We start from the raw sequence: 21662 nt of genomic DNA on the forward strand, positions 1-21662 counted from the left end.
TTAACCCAACCAATTAGCATATATTCTGTGTTACTCACTTTAATGAATGGAGCGACTAAAAATAATTTATTTGGTAGTAATGGCATTTTTCTAACAAACCCTTGTATCTCATGTGCATAAACCTGGGATCCTTTATGTTTTCATTTACTAAAATTAACCCTACCTTTAAGTCCAATTATTATACTGTCAATTTAACAATACCAGCTTTGAATAAGAAATAAGTTCCAGCAAAGTCTTGGACAATATTTAATTCAATGTTTACACATGAATAATATTTTTACAGAATATTACAACAGCAGCAACTAATAAAAATATTGATGAAGCAACTTAAGAGCAAAAAATAAAGAATTGCATTACTAGCCCAACATGTTCAAAACTTCCTAGACAAATACAGCTCATTAATAACACATTTTGAACATACTTTTGTGTCTAAACTATCTCTGAAGCTAAAGAAGCAACAAATATAATGTAAATACATGATAAATAGGTAGTAAAACCAAAAAACGTCCAACTTTCATGGTTAGCAAAGTCATCCTTTGAACAAAACATACAGAACAATATAAAAGGAAAAGATTTAATTAATTTAGAAGTTTAAATTTCAGGAAGTGCTGAAAGCCAAGGCAGTTTTACTTTATAACCAGGAAAAAATAAGATATATATGAAGATGACAGCACATGCATCTTTAATTATAAAAATTAAGAGCAATGTTTAGACACGTGGTATTCACTAATGAATATTAATACTTTTAACAACTGCATAATATCTGCCTGTGATTATTGTACAATTATGTTTGGTTTTATTTTAAAATAAAGACTAAAATTTAGCCCCAAACCTTTAATACTAGCCATTCATTTACAACACTTGATATCTTGTGTAGTTACTTACCTGTAATCAATTTAACCATCTGTTTGACTTTTGTTTGTCTGTACATAATCCATTCTACTGACTTTTAATTCTCCAAAGTTATTTTATCTAGTGCGTCATCTATACACACAATGAAACGAGCGATTGTAAATTCTCCAGTCAACGTTATTTTATCTAGTGCGTCATCTATACACAGTGAAATGGGCAAGTGCATTAAAAAACAAATGGATTGAGTAATAACTACTGAATTGTGAACTGTCTTTAATAATGTACAACACAGCAGGCCAGAATACAATTCTTATTAAATTGTAAAGCACTCATTAATTTCTCAGCTGTTTTCTGTTGATTTTTTTGACTCATATTTTTAAAATTTATTTTAAGACAGTTTCTTTTTTTTCCTCCATTAGATTCAAATTCAAAAATCAGTTTCAGTTGACTTCACCATTCAACTAATATAATTTCTATGTAAACTGTATTTAAGCACTACAAGTAAACTGTAACAAAGTTTATTACAAAAATTGTGATTTTACAAATAAAACATTACAGACATACTACTGAAATACATTGTGAATAGCATGTTACACAGTTTAGGTATTATGTACTTTTTCTAGTTGGATTGAATATATACTTCAATTTAATGTAATTAAATTACTTTTATGTGTACACATCAGACTCAGAAGTCCAGAAAGTAGTTCTTATAAAATTATGCAATTCCTAAAAATCTTTTTTAGATCTTTTTTAAAAAATCAAATTTCAGATCAGTCCTATCAGTTTAAGGAAACTGATGTGGTAATAGAGTTCATTTCCTACTAAAAAGTAGAAAAAAACAACTACAGAGAATATGAAAGCTTAAAAGATTCGCACTGAGAAACTGATGGCTTTACAAATTTTTAAAGTCAGTTTAACGAGTTCCAACAATGATATCTTAAAATGTTTACTTCATAACCTTGGATGGTTATTAACAAACATCCAGCGGTACTTTTATACTGCAAAAGATACATATGGAATACTTAGTATTTCACGAATACAAAACTGGAATACTGATCACTACAATTTAATTTTATTGTACATCATTATCAGTGCATGCTGGCTAAAACGTTCTTGAGGTATTTGAATTTTTATGCCATTTTGTTTTTGTCTATCTCAGTATTATTTAGAATTTTATGAAAAATTCTGATTTATTTAAAATTTTATTAGGCTAAACAATCAATACCAAATCCCTGCTCCATTGGTTTGATGGATAACAATCGTGTTAGCATGTAACCATAACATACAATGTTTGTCCATTAAGTTTGAAACAGAAAACTTACTTGTCATAAATATCCTGAGCAAGAAAACTGGATATGTTAGAAAACAATGTTATGTCTATTAAGGATGAAGTATTACCAGAATCACTATTGTAATCACCTTCAATCTGAGCAAGAGAAGACTGAGCTAGGATATTTTGTTTAGCCAATACTTCTGTTAATGTTAGATCACAATGAGGCTAGAATACTGAGCAAGAAATGCATTTTTATTTATAAATATTTTGTATTTAAAGAGCTCTTGAATATTAACAGGAACAAAGTTCACTTACTAGTATTGACTTATCCAATGTTGATAAAAGGGTTTTGACATAAAAATACCCAATAAGTACCAGTTAGCTACTGCTGGAAAAACATTTATAAACACACTCCAAAGTATTTAAAAACAGTAACTTTCCATTTGTTTTATTGAAAGATATTCAGAATACCTAAACTACAATTCATTACATACAATATTAATACCCACACCTTTAATAAAAGATCCAATATGCAAGAAACTGCCAATTTTTTAAAACAAAAAATATTTGATTACATTACCAAATATATTGTAATGATACATTTTGAAGATAAGCAGTTGCAATTTATATAAAAAGTCAATAATAACCAATAAAATTGCCATAAATGAACTTAAAACAGATTTAATTATTCTTTTACAATGAATGAAGTATTTCAATAAAAAGTTTGGAAACAAGCCATTTTAAAACAAGTTTCAATGACGGAAAGCAAACATTTGTGATGGAAATTAAACACTATAAAGATTTTTCATCTATTTTTTAAACAAAGATAATCCCTTGATTTTATTTAACAAGTCTTTAAGAATCACCTGCACTACACTAGTAACAAAAACACTTGCAAGTTCAAAGCAAATGGGTTACAAGTTCAATTATGTACTTATTACAAGAAAGTTACAGCCATTTAGCAAAACAGTTTTGTTATGAATGAATGTGAAAGGTATTTATCTTTTATTATAAAATTATAAACAATTTATTTTACAAAACAGTGTGGCCTTTAATAAACTATAAAATGTTACTTTTACTTGTGATCAGCTGTTACACTTCACTATTTTTAGACAGATTTGTGTTAGATCTTTTTGATGCTTTGAGGTCATTCTTTTCTCTTGTGATGTCTTTACCACTGAAAATAAAAATTGGAATGATTCCAAAGCATCATACATGAAATGAATATATTCAAATATAACCCAATTTATATAAGTTTGCATGTAATGATTTACAAAAATAATAAAGTCAACATTCAGAACATTAACAGACATAAGTTAACTCATTTTCTGCTTATTTCACCATTCCTGTAATCTTAGACATAATTAGTCTTCTTGTTGATAAATACATGTTAATTTTACAACTGCAATTAGTATCTTATGCAGTTTAGTGAAAAAGGTATTTGAAAGGAAAAACAAATAAAAACAATGAGAAGATCCAGACAAGTGATAATCAAAGCAACCGAAAACATCATTAACATAATTTGAAAAGTTTTGTATCATTAGTTTTATTCTAATCACAGTAAAAATATTGCAAATGAATTTAACTTTTGCACATGAATCAGCTATAAAATGTTTGGTGTTCAAGATAATTGGAATGAAGTAAACCTAGATTTATATGATCTCTGTGAAGATGCAATAGTTGGTATAAATGTTAAATAATCTATCTCTATATTAAGTGTCATTCTTTTACATGAATAGCATTAAATGAAAATAAAACAGTTTCATACATGTGTAGGACAAAATATGGTTTTCATAAGCAGTTAATCCTGCTGTTAGTGTTAGAGGGTGAAACAGGGGGCAGTAAAAGAATCACTTCTTTGTTCAAGAAGGAACCACTAGACAATAAATACCGGTTACACTTTACAACACAAGACCATATTTTTACTAAACATTCTTTTTCGAACTCTTTGCAACACATCCGTTAATACACCTTATAAACATTTCTGTAAATTATCAAGTTTTTAAATTTATCTAAAAGTGGGATATATGCAGTCCTAACTTCTACATTATTTACAATGAAAGTCTAAAGCTCTTATTTAATTTTTAAGGAAAGTCAGAAATGAGTTACATTGATTCATCTTCATTATCTCGTAAAGATAGGATGCTTTCAACTTTAATCTCACGATATATTAGCTGCTAGAAATTTTCATTAATTAACTTTTTATATATATATACAGTCCTCATGTTTAACTATTTGTATTCGATAGAGATAAAAACTACAGAAGGACTATCTACACTTGCCTTTAGTTTTCAACTGACAGACTACTTGGGAAGTAAAGAACCCTTAGTCTGGCAAGCCAATCACTTTAACCTCGTTTATAAACAAATAATACTAAACTATTACTGGACCAAATTTTGACATCACTCACCACTAGTTTGTGAAGTTATTCAAAAATAAACTGGCATTTGAAATATCACACTGATAATGTTTTGTTTTGTAAATGTAACAATGTTTGTAACACACGTTATTAGAAATAAGAATATAGTGACAAACCTTTGCTAAATTAGATTTATTCTAAGACGAGCAGTTCCATAAATGTGCAAGATAATATGCATCAATTAAACAAATTCAAATTGTAAGTTAATACATTAAAAACACCTTTTCATAAAGATGTGTAGAATGATTCATATGTTTAAAGTACAGAAGTGTATTTAATTTTATAATATCAATTAACACTTTGTAAAACAAATGTTATTTATAAAGTTCAAGTGTTGCAAAAATTACCAGCACATTTTCACGAGTAATTCTCCATAACAGAATTACAGTTATAGCAATAAAAGTATTTTCAGGAACAATATAGAATTGAAATAAGCTTTTAAGTTCACTAACTCAATAACACACACACACACACACACATTCTGGTAATTATACTTATGAATATGATCATAAAATAAACAAACATTCTACAAAACAGAACATTTTGGTTAAGATACAAACTTAGTAGCTTTATATAAGAATTGATCATTTCCACACACTAAAAAGAAACTAAATGTAAATAACCTAAAGAGAAATGTTACACTAGCACCTTGACTTTTGTAGAACATAACTGATTGCACTGATCTGTGATAAAGCATACATACCAAGACTTGAGAAGCAAATACTCACATTTAGTTACTGTAATTATTTGCAAAGTAAAATGAGGAACCTGGGTTTCTTTTTTTTTTTTTTCAAATAACTTAACTAGTGGGAATTGTCATAGGAGACTAAATAACAAACACTAAACAAATTGTAATAAATTATGATTAGGGAGCCCAAAACCCTGAAAATTTATTTCAACTTAGAATGCTTGTGGCATAAGTACATTCACTTCATCCTTCATAGAATATTGATTCATATTTGAATATGTATCTTAGTTCTTTAATACTCACATAAAAACTCATTTTGTCAGACTTTACACTGCACTAAATCTCACTGTACAATATTCCAATATTAGAAATTCCACAAAAAAATACATTTTGGTACTGTCACTTACTGACTGGGATCAATCATTAGTGTGTTCTCACTAGTTACTTCTCCATCATTTGAATTTTTTGGATTCTCCATTGTCTTCTGAACAAGTTCATTTTTGCTGAAAAAGTTATTTAAAATGTCTTATTTTTACATGATACAAATTAAAATGACTCAAAAATAATGTGTTTCATTTTTAAAAATGACTACAAATACAGAGATGAATTTTTTTAAAACCAATATTTTAACTCCTTGCCAAAAGCAAAATTCCCATGAGGTTTCTAAATTTATATATTTCATAAGCTCTGGTAAAATTTAAGTGAGAGATTATAGACTTAATTCATGGCAAAAATATCTTACAACTTACAGTAGTTATTTTGATTTCAAAGCTACTTAAAACAAGGTTGAATATTTTTGTTAAGATCCCCCCCCAAAAGTACGTGTTTCACCAGTTTATGAACAAATTTAATTTCACATAAAACTTATTTTGTTGCCCTTTAATCCTTTTCCAGTTCTGTGCTTTATGTAAAATAAAAGTGAAAACAGTTTTTAAAAGTATGTTGAGCTACATTGTAAAAAATATCTAATGCATAACTTGGTATAAAATAACCCACTTCTCAATAGTTGAAATATCAGCTGAATATGACCTTTTCATGAGCATGCAATCCTTAAATATTCTACAAAACTGGGTTATATGCAAATAACTGCTAAAGATGTCAAAGTAAAAATATAAATTGTAAAATAAAGTTAGAACTAAAAAGAAAATCATGTAAAGAGGCCTATGGCCCAAAAGAAAAAACAAAAAGATCAAATTTGCCAATGTCACCATTGCTTATGATCTTGTTCACTGTAAGGTATACGCTTGAAAAACATTTATACAATGGTGCTGCTGCCTACAGACATGATAGTATGCGAAATTGTAACTCAAGTGTGACAATCTACACACTGATTGGTCAGTATTAATTAAAAAACAAATGAGTTTAAAAACTACAAATTATGCATATCTATTCACATCAATTTTCTCCTCCTGAATTTTATAGAAACAAGGTGGCCAGAGAGTAACAGTAGGTTTAATCTGGAAAAGCTGATGACATTGTTCACTTTAATCCAACTACCACGTAACTGAGCCTTGAATGGAGACCACTAGTTCACATGTGAGACAGGCACAGCTGCGACAGCATCAGAGCAGACAGAATCAGTTGCAGTATCAGCAAGCTCTTTTCCACAAATACTGACAGCCAGGTATCCATAAAAAACTGGATTGAAACAGATGATAAACAAAAATGTGCCAACTGTCATTGAATATTGACAAGAAAAGGGTGAGAACTAACACTAAGTAATTACAGGGTCAGCAGACAGCTTAGACAGTCAGTGTAAGTAGTACAACTGGTGTACTTCAAAGCTTTTGTGTGATCCAGGTCAAAAGAAATGACATAACTTGATAGAGAACACAAACTGTAAAGAAGAATCTCTGAGCTGTAACAAAACAGCAGAGCCCACAAAGTCACCTGATTTTGAACCCTCTGTAATAAACGGAAAGGGGAAATGTTTGGTAGAGAAGATCGTACCTCTAATCAGGAGTATCCACCTTCCTCAGATGACTCAAAGAAAGGTCACAAGTGGGTATGGTAATTAGCCACAGTTGGATGGGCTAATTATAATTATTGGAGATAGAAAATATTATTCAATTACAGGCTCTATTCAGCCAGCTGCACCTTTATATGAGGGCCAAAAGAAGAAATTAAAGACAATCTATTACAAATGAGCATAGCCTCCTCAGGTAGGAAGATAACTTTAGGTGGGATGCTCTGTAAGAATTAAAGCTTGGTAGCATATGTAGAGAAAGTTAACAACAGAAGAAATGTGCAGAGCTAAACCCACAGACAGCAAAGGGGATCCAACATCTTTAAGATAAAGGCACTGACAGAACCACTGATCAGAGATCGATAGTTAAGTTTGGATTGAATGAGGGTACAGAAGATACTGAGAATACAAAACATTGATCCACTTCAACAGGTTTGAGAGGGCATGGAGAATGTTCACTGCTCTTTCAGACTTCAAAAGGTGCTTGATGTGAGAAACAAAAGCAAGTTTACAATAAAAGAGTCAAGAAGTTTTGCCACCAACAAGGTTTACTTCCCAACAGAGTTCCATCCAAGTTCTAGAGAGTGATGTTTGTACCATAATCTGGGAGAAAGATATAGTAACACCATTTGCTGCAATCCATTTCAACAGGCAACAGAGAGCAGTCAGTTACAGAATGCAAGATTTATTGAAAGGCAACTTCTAACACGAAATGTAGAAGTCGTCAAACAATTGTAGGAGGAAGATGTTGAGTATAGCAATAATTATCATGCTGAAAAGCATGACATTCAAGACACAGCATTGAAAGGACTCCAAATCACTGTGTAACAAAGGGAAAGGGTGGAACCCAGTGTTATGTAATCAACAATCATGTGAAAATAATATAAATAAGAATGAATAAGTGGCCAAGCAACTCATATGAATGGATGTACTGCAGAATGCCATACCTCCAAATAGTGTCACAAGCCTTCTTATGATCATAGAAGTCAAAAACAAGATGTACTCTTATTTGAAGAAGGCTTCCCTGATTAAGGTTATGTCAAATCAGGTGGTCCACAGTCAAGCTCTCAACAGAACCCACATCAGGTGGGTGAAAAGAGGTTGTTTGATTCATGAAACAAAACTAGGCAAGCATTAGCCACTCTCTCTAAGACCTTACAAAGATAGCTATTCAAAGCAATTGGCTGATAATTAGTAGGAATCTTGGTATCTTTCCCAGGCTTAGAAAATGAAAGGACAACAGCTTTGCATCAATCATCAGGAAAAATGTTCTCCTGCCACATCCAGGTACAAATAACCAGAAGAGGAAGAGATGCAGGAGAGAGATGGCATAGCATCTCACAGAGAACATCATCAGGTCCAAACAATGTAATACCAGACCAATGAATAGTGAGCTTAAGTTACACCAGTGTAAATGGGCAGTTTAAAAAGGAAAGAGGCAATCACTGTGCCAAAGACTTAATGGCCACAATTGCAAGGGAAAAATAGAAGTGCTGGAAAGATAAGAAAAGCACCACCTGAAAGTACTGGCAATGGCCCATACATCAACAACTTCATGGACATGAGAAAGCAAGATAAAAAGCATAAGTATATCTACCAATGCCTTTCCAAATCTCCTGCGAGAATTTGGAATTGGTGGTAGAAGAGATGACAGTTGTGAACGTAATTCAAAATTCCATTTGGCTTTGATGTTGGACCTGCTAAACATGTGTACAAGGCCAGGGAAATATAGTGCAGTTCAGAAAGAGTGATATATATTAAAGATATCTTTAAATCTGGCCTCCTGTCAGCCAGCAGGCACAAAGGTTCAGAAATGGGCCTGGGATAACACAGGAAATGTGTAAAGGTTTTGAGAACAGAACAAACAGCTGCTTGAATCATACAATCAATTACTGCCTCTTTTCAATCAGATGGAAGATTAAATGACAGCAGGACCAAGTTTTGGGAGAGAGGTGAAAGAAAACCAATCAGCCTAGTCCAACATTTACTTTGACACTTAAATGTATTATACTCGCAACTCATCATCTGACTACCTGCTATGACATTACCTAGTAGTAAAGATACACCCTTAACTGACAAAAAATGCCAAACACATTTAGTAAGAAAATCCCAAGACTAAGTCAGACTGTAAATAAACTTCATGCTTTAACATGAAGCCACCTTCACTGTCCAAAGCGAAAATATATTCCCCTGTGACTGATTCAATAGAAAAAAGCAGTGTCTCCTGCAACAGAGTAGCACCAGTATGTAAGAGTTCTAACAGGCATGGGATTAAATCTATTGTTAGTAATGGACACGAATGACAAACGTATCACATATGTAGACCCACAATGAATTATCCAAGAAACAAGAGCATTAGGTAAAATATTTATTCTTTAACATTCGCAAATTACAATAATGATAAACTTTGAAAACAAACAGGAGCATTGCAACATATCTGACTGGACTTCACACCTACTTTTGGACTTAACTGGCAACTTCGACCAGATACAGAAGCAAAGGAAGACTTGGCACCAATACTGAAATGGCAAATAACTACTATTTTCATTTCTGTGAAGAGGAAAATTTATATCTTTGGGCTTGTTGAATCTATGCAATTTAACGCAAAACTAGCCAATTTAACAATCTGTTGCAAAATTTCTATTTTCCTGTCAAAAAAAGTGACATTCTTAACACATTAAGTTTTTCCATCAAAATCGATTGTTTCAGACTTTCAAAGTTAGCATTCACCTTCTTAGATAGGCATCACCTTTCAAAATACTTTTGTAGAGGAATTGTGTTTAGTTGTTGTGTTATCAACAATTACAAATTTTTGCACATGTGCTTCATGAACTAGTTCTTGAGTTTTAAGAAATGGCAGATTATTTTACAACAGTTTTGTACAATTGTCAGTCAAAAATGAAATAAGCTGCTTGAGAGTTGCACCTAATGACACTAGAACAAAAATCTAAAATAGGCAACTTGAAGTGCAGACGTGCAACAAACAAGCTGACAGTGAGAATTAATATTATCTGAATGACATACATTAACAATAAATTGTAATTAAATTTATATGCAACTATAGCCCTTCAGACACTCTGGTTTAAGTCTGCAAAATTACATTGCTAAAAACTGTTTAAATATCTGTAGTGGATTAACAACAGATAGCTCCTAGTGTGGCTTTGCATTTCACAACAAAAAAGAAACCAAATTGTTCTGCAAAAGATTATGAAATGCACACTTTGATGGAGCTTTTAATGCATGATGTTTGAAAACCCATTGAAATATTTAATTTAGAATAGAAAGGAAAAATAGCCTTTGCAACTTCAAAATGGATAGTTAAAGGATTATTTAGCTATACAAATATTTGCCATAAAGCTTAAAATATATCATTTTATATGTTAAACAAAGAATTACAAAACTCTGAAACTTCAACTGGAAGCTAGAAGAATCCATGTCATTAAGCTAAGAATACAAGACCTCTAAATATTCAAAACACAAGCAACAACACTTATAAACCATTACAGGTTATGATGTATTAAAGATCATCCCTTTAAATTTTATTCAGATTGTCTGAATGACAAAGATGCTAAATTATGAAGAATCTAGACCATACATAAGAAGAGTCTTAGATGTAATTCAGATCTTTGAGCTAATTTCTAAAAAATAGTTTCATACATTAGGATAATGACCACATGAATACTTAACTAGTCATTGACTGTTGCAGGCACCCAAGATCTATATAAACACCCATATTATATGTTCTAAAATCATGCATTATAGAAAAAGATCTACTTTCTTACTCTTGAGGAGAGGATGTAGAAACAATAACTTCATCTGTGTTATTAACCTGATCCTCAAGTGCTAGAAAGCTGAAGAAAAGCCAACGATACATATAATGAACAGCATCAGTAAAGTTGAAACATTTCATCTGATCCTTGACATTTGGGAGCTATAGAATAGCCAGCATTGTTACTTAAGAAAAATAACCAGTAAAATAGTAATCTCGAGTATGATTCCTGTTGCTTGAGAACTGCAGAAAGTCCAAAATGATGTTAAAAAAACAAAACAAGATGTATGTTAGTTGATATCACATATTGTGGTACTTATGTGGGGATATCATGAAAAAAAGATTAAATATATTTCTGTTAAATTATATCATTCTTTGCATTTCATTGGTCTTATGCACATGTATAAAAATACCTTAACAAAGAAATAATTTAACATTTCTGTAATGCTTAACCTGTACACAAGATATTGAAACTACCAGTAGTAAGCCAATTTATCACTATTTTTGAATATGGCAAGATGTTTTCTGGTACAAAAAAATTTTTTAAACATACTTTATCGTTTGTCATTAGTTCAAATTTCATGAAGATATATTGAGTAAATTGAACAGTATAATTTACTGTGGAGATTAATCCTCTTATATCGGTTAAGTAAAAATAACTTGTGAATGTTTTCTGATTTTAAAATAATGTATTAAGTTAACATTTTGTATTAGTTTTACTGAATATAAGTATTTTGTACAAAAAATCTAAGCTGTTAATAAGATATTTCTAGTAAACATTTAGTCTGAATTTATTTAGACAGGCTAAGAATCTGACTAGTAAATATAAAAGAAAACTCTTAACCATGATGAGTGTAACTAGACTTTGTTGAAGTTCATACATACATACATGCATGCATGCATTAAAATATTCAGAACAATTAATATCTCTACATGTTTGTTGTATTCTAAACTTAATGATTTAAGAGATGTCTGGTTTCTGTGTTACTTGAATAGATACACTTGATCTTTAATTTATTCAGTTTCTTTTTTGGCGATATAACTTATGTATCAAATCACTCAAGTAGCCAAAGTTCAAGTTATGTTCTGTTTCCATGGAGGAACACATCCGATTCTTTTTTTGACTAAAGTTTCTTATTGTTTTGTACAAGTATTTATTCTTGAAATAACCAACTTTTGCCTAGTTTCTTGTAATACTTTTGTTATCAACATAGTTAATTCTAAAAAGTAATACTTATGTACATGCAGACACACACACACACACACACACTAGCAATAAGAAAAATAAGTACGATATGTACAGATAAAAATAATCCCAGTAAGAAGCATTGACTCAGAAGCACCACTTGGACTATTACAACAATGTGAAAACATTTTTACCTTCCATTCTCCAAATTGATAGTTTCTTTGTCTTCTGAAGATTTTCCACATGTGTTGTTTCTCAAGAAGTAAAATGCACCACAATGGTAACACTTATAGCAAGTCACATCAATGATGACCAGAATCAGTAGAATGAGTACCACAACAACTGCAACAATACCTGCAGTGGGAACTTTTCCATCTTGATTCATAGGTTCCTCTTGGTCAGAATCATTCCCTTTAGCTATATGCAATATACATAGATTTCATCTGTATTGAAAAAAGTATCTTGGAAACTAACATTCAAAATACAACAAAGCAAAAACAAGCTCATTTCCTTATCGTTAAAGATTATAGAAAAAACATGAATTGCACTATTAGACAAATAAGTGTTTAAACTGGAGATTAAAAACTCCTTTCCAAATCTTACACTTGTATCCTCTTGTCCTACAGTTGTCAAAATATAGCACAAATGCAGAGTTTATTATTCCCTTAACAAATACGAGCAAAACCTGTAGTTTAACTAGACTATATTAACCACAGTATCTTTCTTTACCTCCAATTAGTTTCATTTTATGTGAAGCACCTTATCAAAATAGAACAAAAACAATACTCACCATTTGTATAAGAAAAGACACCTCAAAAATATTAAATCAGGAAGATAATTTAAGCAAATCCAAGTTGGACTTTATTTATGAAAAATGATGCCATAAATGATCTTGCATTGTGTTTTTTTACTTCAGTTTTTCTGGAATATAGAAGCTGACCATAATTTCAAAACATTATTTTTGCCACTTTTAAAAACAGGAGTTAAATGACAGCATACTCTCTTCCATATAAAAAGAAGATATTAGTCAAGCATAATACCATCCACTTAACAAAACCGAAAAAAACCACGTACTACAGTTGTAATCAACATGAATAAATAAAAAGCCATGCAAATTTTGGAAGACATGTATTTTAGGTTAAAATGTAGCTTATTCTTCCAGAAACAAAATATTTTATATAATTTAGAAACCTTTTATGGTATTGAATATCAGGAAACTTCAAGCACTGGTAATTTGCTGAGTTACTCTAAATGAGCTTCTTAAACAAATTATGATCCAAAGCTCCAAAACATTTAGCTTATATTTATTGAATATTGTGCAACTACTGTTCAGGATTTTCAAAAGACCTTTTCCCTTAATTATACTTAGTTATTACTTAAGTATTTCATTGGCAATTGGGGGGGAGGGGAAAGGAGGAGGTAGAATCAAGCCTAGAAATTTCCATTTGATAAACAAATATTTGAATGTACTAACCTATCTGATGATGCATTGTATTTTAACTGTCAATGTCTTGACGAATTCTTACCTTGGGATGTTTGAAAAATCATCGTATCAACGTTACTGAATCCAATCTCATTCTTAGCCCTCAATTCCACCTTGTAGTTGGAATTGGATTCTAATCCTGTTATTGTATAATGACCATTTTGCCAGTCGTTTTCAATGTTAATAACCTTTTCACTCCCGAACTGCTTCCACTGGTTTTCTTCAACTGTTTTGTCAACCTTAAAATGTGCACGATTGGTTAAAATCTAAAAGTATCCTAAAATGCTAAAAAAAAACAACACTACAGATAAAAATTTTACTTTCCCAAAATAAAGATATTCTCGTGCAGAATGTCTAATAAAAAAGTACACACGTTAAATGGTTTCATGGAAGTCAAATTATAAATATTCTACAAACTCATGAATGAAACTAACAATTTTGACAAGTGTGACGGGTTAAAAACGGACCTAGAAGTGAAAAAACGTACAATTTCAGGATACACATTTTATTTGTATCAGAAATTTCAGTAGAAGTCAAGGCTTCTAACATCACAGAATTAATGTTGTTTGATGCTACAGCTGATGTTTTATCATAAAACAAAAGAAACAAAACCTTTGAAAAATGAAAAATAAACTTGCAAAAAACATTAATGGAAACAGACTTAATTTATTTGAAATCAAAACGTGTACAACTATTAAGTCATGCTTAAGTTTTTTGTTTTACCAAAATCATTAATTTCTTCCACATACTTAATATATTTCTTGCAAATAATTTGCTGTTACAGAAAATTACTTCTCTTGTCTGAAATGAGGCAAAAATTGAAGTATAATATATTCTTTACCAACATGTAAATGAACAGAAGGTTAATGCACTAAAAATGAAATATTTAGAAAATTGTAGGATGTCTTCCACAACCAAGAAGTCCTTACATAAATGGAAAAAATAATTTCCTGTAAGAAGAGTTGCAGTATTTGAAAAAAAGATTTGAATTCAAAATAAACTGCAGTGCTAAATAAGAGTAACATGAAAAATTATTGATTAGACAAATAATAAAACAAATTTTTATAAAAATACAAACATTCATGGAGGAAAGAAAAATGTTAAAAAAATTAACTTGGGCATAGCAATTGCATTATTCTATGGGTACAAAAGATGCATATATACATACATACATAAAACTGATAAAATATCTGAGCAACAAATTTAAAATTAGAAAAACAAAAATATGAATACTATACTGAATTATGAAAAGTGGGGCAGTACTTTGAAGTATCGAAGTTGAAGAAGCTCAATAGGTCTCCCATTATCTTCACTGATGATCTTCCATTTTATGTCTATTTTGTCTGGATAAGTGCTCAGGTTTTCAGAAGGAGAGATTATTGGAGGTACAGGGGCAGAGTCAGATGGCATGGTCTGTAAATTTTCTTCTGTCCATGTCCCTAGGCCTACAGCATTTTTTGCAGCAAATCTCATTGCATAAGTTACACTCGGTTTTAGATTTTCCAGGGTATAATGTGACCCTAAAAACCAAAAAATTGGATTAAAAATATTCTATTTTAGGTGACTCTTTCAAAGATGTATGTCAAATAGTCTTAACATTAAGCATTTATTAGTAAGTTTGATATTAGTAATAAACTGTAACAACTAATCATTAATTATAGTTAGTTTTATGAATGTTCCCATAGGCTACAAACCATAAATGTACTGTATAAAAAAATTGAGGTTATGCATTGCCACAAAGAACTCAAATTAGAGCCTCAAACTAGTTTGTTACACAATTACACAAGTTTCTTTATCATAAACAATTCAATTTTAGAGTCCTGAATTACTTCCTTCTGAAAATGTTAAAGGACATAAATAATTATTACCTGCTGTCCAATAATTTACTTTAGCTTCTTCTTGTGACTCATTCTCTTTTCTATATTCAACAACATATGCCAATATGGGTAACCCTCCATCATATTTAGGATCAAGAAATTCAAAAGAAACTGTTGTAGTGGTGGTATTCTCATATTTCACCTGAAGTAATTTCCCTGGGACAGCTTTGAAAGAATAATCAAAGGATTTATTTTAAAATATACAAAATGCAAATAGATTACTAAACTCACTGCTCATACATTTCAGTAACCAATAACGTAACAAAATTCATGTTTTGATGTCGCACAATTAAAAACAAGTAAATCCATTGATTGAAAACAATTACAACTAGAATTAACATTGTTGTTACGAGTATTCTAAAATTAAACAAAGAAAAAATTCCAAAGTGTATATTAAAAAGAAAAATGTACACAAGTCTTATCTACTATCCAAATTACATTAAACTGAAATCATGATTTGTTAATTAACAAAGTTATCAAAATCAACATTTCAAATTAATTTTTAATGTATACAAAATAATAGGAAGAAGTGAATAGTGTTCCACAAGTTTTCATGGATAATCCTGCATGTTCATATGCTCAGTTTTAGATTATATTTCTTTTTGCAAATATAGTGTAATATATGAACATGCCATGCTTTTCTATCTTTTATTTTGATACTGTATAATTCTAACCTCATAATTTATCCCATCTCTCTAGTTCCACGTTATACGAACAAGAAATTCATTAAATTACTTTTGTTGCACCTTCTTTCACTCCTTTCTCATCTATATATGTTTACAGTTGGCAATGTCACAGCCATCCATACCATAAGAAGAACAAGTGCTATCTCCACACTGCAGTTGAACTAGCATCCAATGCTTTTGTAATATTATAAAGCAAAACAAACACCCACCCAATTTTGCCTTTTTTCTTATATTTAAGCTGTTTAAAAATTGTGCTTTAAAAGTGAGCAGTTAGGCTACATGCTCATAATTGATTGCCACTGGTGCACTATTGTTCTCCCAATTATATAACAAGTTCTTACACAAATAATTTTAGAGCCAGTCATTTTGCAAGCAAACTTGGAATGTATTGTAATAATCAGTTATGAGAGCTCTGATAAAATGCACATTTTGTATGATTAGTTAACAGGTAAGCTGGTTCATAAAGTTTACTAAAAAAGGGAAAAGATAACTTTAAAGTTAATTATAATAAAACAATATACGAACTTTACAACAGCATCTCTTGATCTACAGTACTGTTACTTAGCAGCAAACAGTGCAGAATTATTTACAAAATGAAGCAAAATAACTGAATAATTTAGTGTTGCAAAAGTTTTATATTTGTTTTTGGAATTTTGCATGAAACTAACTCGCTACCTCTTATTTAAAAGTCAGACTAGAGGAAAGGCAGCTAGCCAACACTACCAACTAGTAACTGTTAAGCTACTCATTATTCTAATGCTTCAGTTAATAACTAAGATTCCTAAATAACAAATAATGCTGGGTTTCAGCAAGTTGCCAATATTATTACAAATTTTAACTTTCATTAGAGATTTTGCTATAACTGTCTTGAATGTTTTTTGTTCTGCATAAGGCATAGTCACACAGCTCCTGTGAAACTACAGTCTGCATCACAGTTTCTCAAAATGACCATTGCCACTTCCAAAAGACATCCTAAAGCCAGACCCTTTCAGATCTCCCAAAAGAATACCTGAATATCCTATTGTACATATTGTTGAAAACATGTTATCCACCTTCCATTAGGGTCTGGTGATGCTTCCCAACATCTGTGATCTTAGTAATGTTGTCACCACAAAACTACAACATATCTGAAGGACAGCCATCATTCCTGCATTACAATGCAACTGCATCTTCTGTAGGGTTTCAATTACCACCACCATAATCCAATAGTATCTCACATAGGGTCATCACTGAACTAAAATCGTTATTGCCCAATGCAAGGTTGTCACCTGACTGCAGTGCAACAGAATTTTGTGTATGGCCACCATCACTAACAACTTCATCTGACATGCATGCAGGAACTACATCTTTCTGCCATATTGCATTTTCCTAATTAAGATGCTCTTTCACCTCCTATCAGATGAAGTTTCCATTGGTAAAGCACACTACTTAGCATTCAAACTACAAAAATACAACTTTGCCAACCATCAATATTTTCCAAATATTCACAAATCATCTAATGATCAAATGTTGCTTTTGCAAACAAAGGCAGAAACACAATCTTTTGATGTTTACCAAATATGCATCATTTTGCTTTGGATACTTCAGAAACTGAATGAAGAGTTATGTAAAACTAGAAAATCATGCAAAGTACTACTTTCACACTGGGGTTGTTGAGAAGTCAACCTACAAGTAAACGTTATAGCAATGTTGTCTGGGAAATGTACCATAATAAAACTTGGCAGAATGATGCTACTCAAGTCTGTATTGAAGGAGAAATGGATATTACTGGCTATGTGCTTTAGTTGCTGAAAACTAGAGCAGAGAATGTGGTCAAAATACATCAATGGATCGACTTTGAACAGTATCCAAGCCAATGGTATAATCAAAGAACTACAAAGAGATGAGAAAAGACCATCTTTTTTTCAGCATCACCATGAACGAATGAATTAGAGGATGTCAGAAAAAAAAGCAGACTATTTTGGTGATGAGATCAGTGTCCCAGTACAACATGAAGAATCAGATAATTTTACCAAAATGCATAAAGTGAAAAACAGATGCAGAGATAATAGCTCAAGTGTTTAAAGATATTTTGACAACTGCATCCTAAACAATGCATTTTAAGTTGTAGGTTTTAAGGGTTTATTTGCTATTATTCATAACTGTCACAGTTTATGAATAATAATTTTGTTCCAAAAAAATGTATTGCTCAAATATCATTAGAAAAATATGGAGTTTTCATAAAAGCTCCTCCCATCATTATTACACTTTCTCACAATTTTGTTTTCACTTTTTACAGATAAATCCTTCATAAATGTAAGAATGTCAGCTTTATTTGAAGTATAGAAGTGTAAAAATTAAAGGAGCAATAGTTACTTTAAACATAGGAAGGCCAGTGAGAGTTTAACTAGGAACACCCATCCACTCTGTTAAAGAGGCAGGTCACTCTTGCACTGAATCATTTCCACTTAACATTTTGATACACACACACACACACACACCAGCATCAGGCTTTTATAAAACTTAAGTGAGATACTTATACTTGTGGAAGAGTCCTCTGTAGGTAAACAAAGGACCTGGAATGTTCACAAACATGAGGGCTGGATGAAATGCACGTTCCAGAAGATGGACTCGCATAGTTATCCTTAACTTTGAACTGGTAAATTACAAATAGCAACAACCCACTGCAAGTTCTTAAGCCAAAAAGTATGATTTGGAAGTGCAGTGTAAAATAATTATTGGTATTTGGTCTTGCAGATATCTAAAGATTCTTCTCTAACCCAGTAGCTAATAATAATTATATGGAACATAAGAGCAAGATAATAAGCAAACATTTAAATAATTATTGTTAATGTTTTATCTGTTCACATAAGAACCAATTTTTCCCACTACTCTTTGCTTTGTTTATTCTCAGTGTTAAGGAATATTTTATTTTACAGTATATTTTCAATGTGCTTTTTACATTCAACTTTTATTATTATGTATTTGATACTCATAATCACATACTGGAACTTTCTAAAACCTCTTACTGTGAAGACCAGAAAGGATGGTTCAGGTAAAAACTAAAAATACAAGAACTAGAAGAAGCAGTCTTCTCTGACAGCTTTTGCCAATAATGGAAGAGCTATATCAATGTTATCCTACATCCTCTGCATAAAGATTATTAGTATACATAACAACAGCCTGGGTGCAACCTCTAATGCTTACTTTCTTGTCTGCAGTATGAGAAAAGAAATGTAGTCTGACATCAAGATTTAGTAAGAGACCTTGATGTTCAACAGGCAGACCTAATATCACAAAAAAATGGTTTGAAAACACAATAGACAGGCAGAATTCTAGTGTCTTACTGTCAGATATAGTAGACCTTGAAGTTACTCAGAAGCCTTTCAGGCCAGCTAGGTAAAGGTGACATAAGAATGTGTTCAATACCTGAACATGGAATATGATAAAGGCATATCCCTGTAGATCACAATTATGATGTGCATTGAGTGCCTTACATTATTCTGCACAAGATACACTCAATGATCCCACATTCACAAGGACATTGCATGTGTCTGGACTACTGGAAGACAAGTCCCTCTGTCAAACCTACATAGCTCTAACAGCTAAAGAGCAGAAAAGGTAATAACAGAAAGCTGCATTCACAATCATGTAAGAATAATATTGACATAAAATAGGTGAAACTACCAGTATTTGGTGTAAGGGTTTAAAATGATTTAGACAATTTCTCCAAGAGTTGAGCAATTAAGACAAGTTTACTCATGAGTTACTGAATGAAAATGTGTTGTACTACATAGCTCTTAGAAACAGCCTCTCAATGAAGCAATTTCTAATGCATAGATTTAACTGGGTATTTTGAATATAAAGAATACAACAACACTTGAAACTGTAGCTAGGAGAGTTTTTGCAGTATGCGTGTTCAAACATTAAAATACTTCTGTAATTGGACGAATCTATACAAAATTGTTCAAAAAAGTAAACTTAAAAAACTATACATGAAAAGCCAAAGCTGATTATGCCCACCACGTTTGAAGTTACAGATCTTTCTGATTATAGAGCTTGTGACATCATTCAATTCAAAGAGAATTAAAGTTTTAATATTTATAACTAAAAATCCAAACTGTCTAAATACTTTTGAATAATGATTCAACATTTCACTACTTTTATTACTATCATAGTTGCTCTCCTGCAATATTTACAGATTACACTATAAACAATAACAAAGAACTAGGCAATGTGCAAACTGAAGGACTTATAGTTGAAATTATTTTTAACAGTAGTGAATATTACTAGAAATATTCAAACCTAAGTCAACTGTGTCATATTTCTTTAAAAACGTTTTTTACAATCTATCCTTCAATGTTAACACTTGTTTGGTCATAATTTAATACTTCAAATTACTTTCAACCTAAATAAAACCCATTCAGACCCCCCCTCCCCCAAGAAAACAAAACAAAACTTACTTGCTTCTTCTAACTGAATTACAGATCTATCACTGCCATGTTTATTAATTCCTTCACATGTGTATGAGCCAAATACCTCAGTTTCAGGTGAGGGTTTAACCTACCAGAAAGTTTTGTAATAAAAATATTGAATTTATCTGGTGAAGAACAGAGTACAACATATTATATTATACAAGACTATCTTGCACTATTCAATGCATCAGTTAATATCTTTTATGTTGAAGTACAATATTTTCATTATTCAGATATAAAAATGCAACATTAAAACAATCTTAGATGCAAGTATTTGTTACACAAATTCATGAAAATCTTAAATGAACAGTTCTAGAATACAACAAAAACAAGTGATTGTTATTAGAACTTTGTTGCAATGGTTGCACTAGCTTTTTTGTACAAGTTCTCCAACACTTAAAACACTCAACAATAACATTAATACAAGAAAGGAAATTTGCTATTTTCAGAATAAGCAGTTCTCATTATGTAAACATGATTATATGCAATTCCAATTACCTTTCATCATAAACTAGTAGCTGTGAAAGAGGTACAACTATATATCAATAAGAATGTGTGCTACTAGTCATATCACCTAAGATGATTATGCTTATGGTTGATTTAATCTGAAGTTTTTGATAGTGAAACTTTGTTGTGTGTGCAGCTTATACCAACTTCATTGTAATTCAACAGTGCAATTTATTGTTCAGATTTTAAGAAATATCTTTGCACAAGTTATGATTTTCAGCACTAAAAAGATAGATCCAAACTAGATTTCATTCACAACTGATAATACTTCATGTAGTTCACAAAGAAAAATGGCTTAGATGAAATTGACTTGTTTTTGATTTGAAAATTGAAATAAAGTAGTCTTCATAAAAAATTATCTTGAGGGTCTTTTTATCACTGATTTTCAAAAGTACTCTACTTAAAATTCTTGAGGGTCTTTTTATCACTGATTTTCAAAAGTACTCTACTTAAAATTTATCTATCTAGTTTAATTTATAAAGGTCTCTATTAAAGCATATTT

At 31.1% G+C, this 21662-nt stretch overlaps 1 protein-coding gene across 2 annotated transcripts in view; it reads right to left on the reverse strand.

Moving 5' to 3' along the window:
• Nucleotides 1-2546: 2546 nt before the first annotated feature.
• The window catches only part of LOC143222519 (fasciclin-2-like), an 88445-nt gene continuing 69329 nt past the window's right edge, over nt 2547-21662 (reverse strand). Inside the window, exons 10-17 of one of the 2 annotated variants that reach the window (XM_076449129.1) lie at nt 20642-20741; nt 15505-15678; nt 14900-15156; nt 13680-13875; nt 12348-12570; nt 10981-11049; nt 5640-5735; nt 2547-3302 (exon numbers count right to left, since the gene is read on the reverse strand). In XM_076449129.1, the coding sequence (XP_076305244.1) occupies nt 3218-3302; nt 5640-5735; nt 10981-11049; nt 12348-12570; nt 13680-13875; nt 14900-15156; nt 15505-15678; nt 20642-20741 (1200 nt within the window). In that variant the 3' untranslated portion in view covers nt 2547-3217. The remainder of the gene's footprint in view (nt 3303-5639; nt 5736-10980; nt 11050-12347; nt 12571-13679; nt 13876-14899; nt 15157-15504; nt 15679-20641; nt 20742-21662) is intronic. The other variant, XM_076449135.1, reaches the window with a different exon arrangement.

This window comes from Tachypleus tridentatus, chromosome 1 (assembly GCF_004210375.1).
Source record: "Tachypleus tridentatus isolate NWPU-2018 chromosome 1, ASM421037v1, whole genome shotgun sequence".
In the NCBI taxonomy this organism is placed as follows: domain Eukaryota; kingdom Metazoa; phylum Arthropoda; class Merostomata; order Xiphosura; family Limulidae; genus Tachypleus; species Tachypleus tridentatus.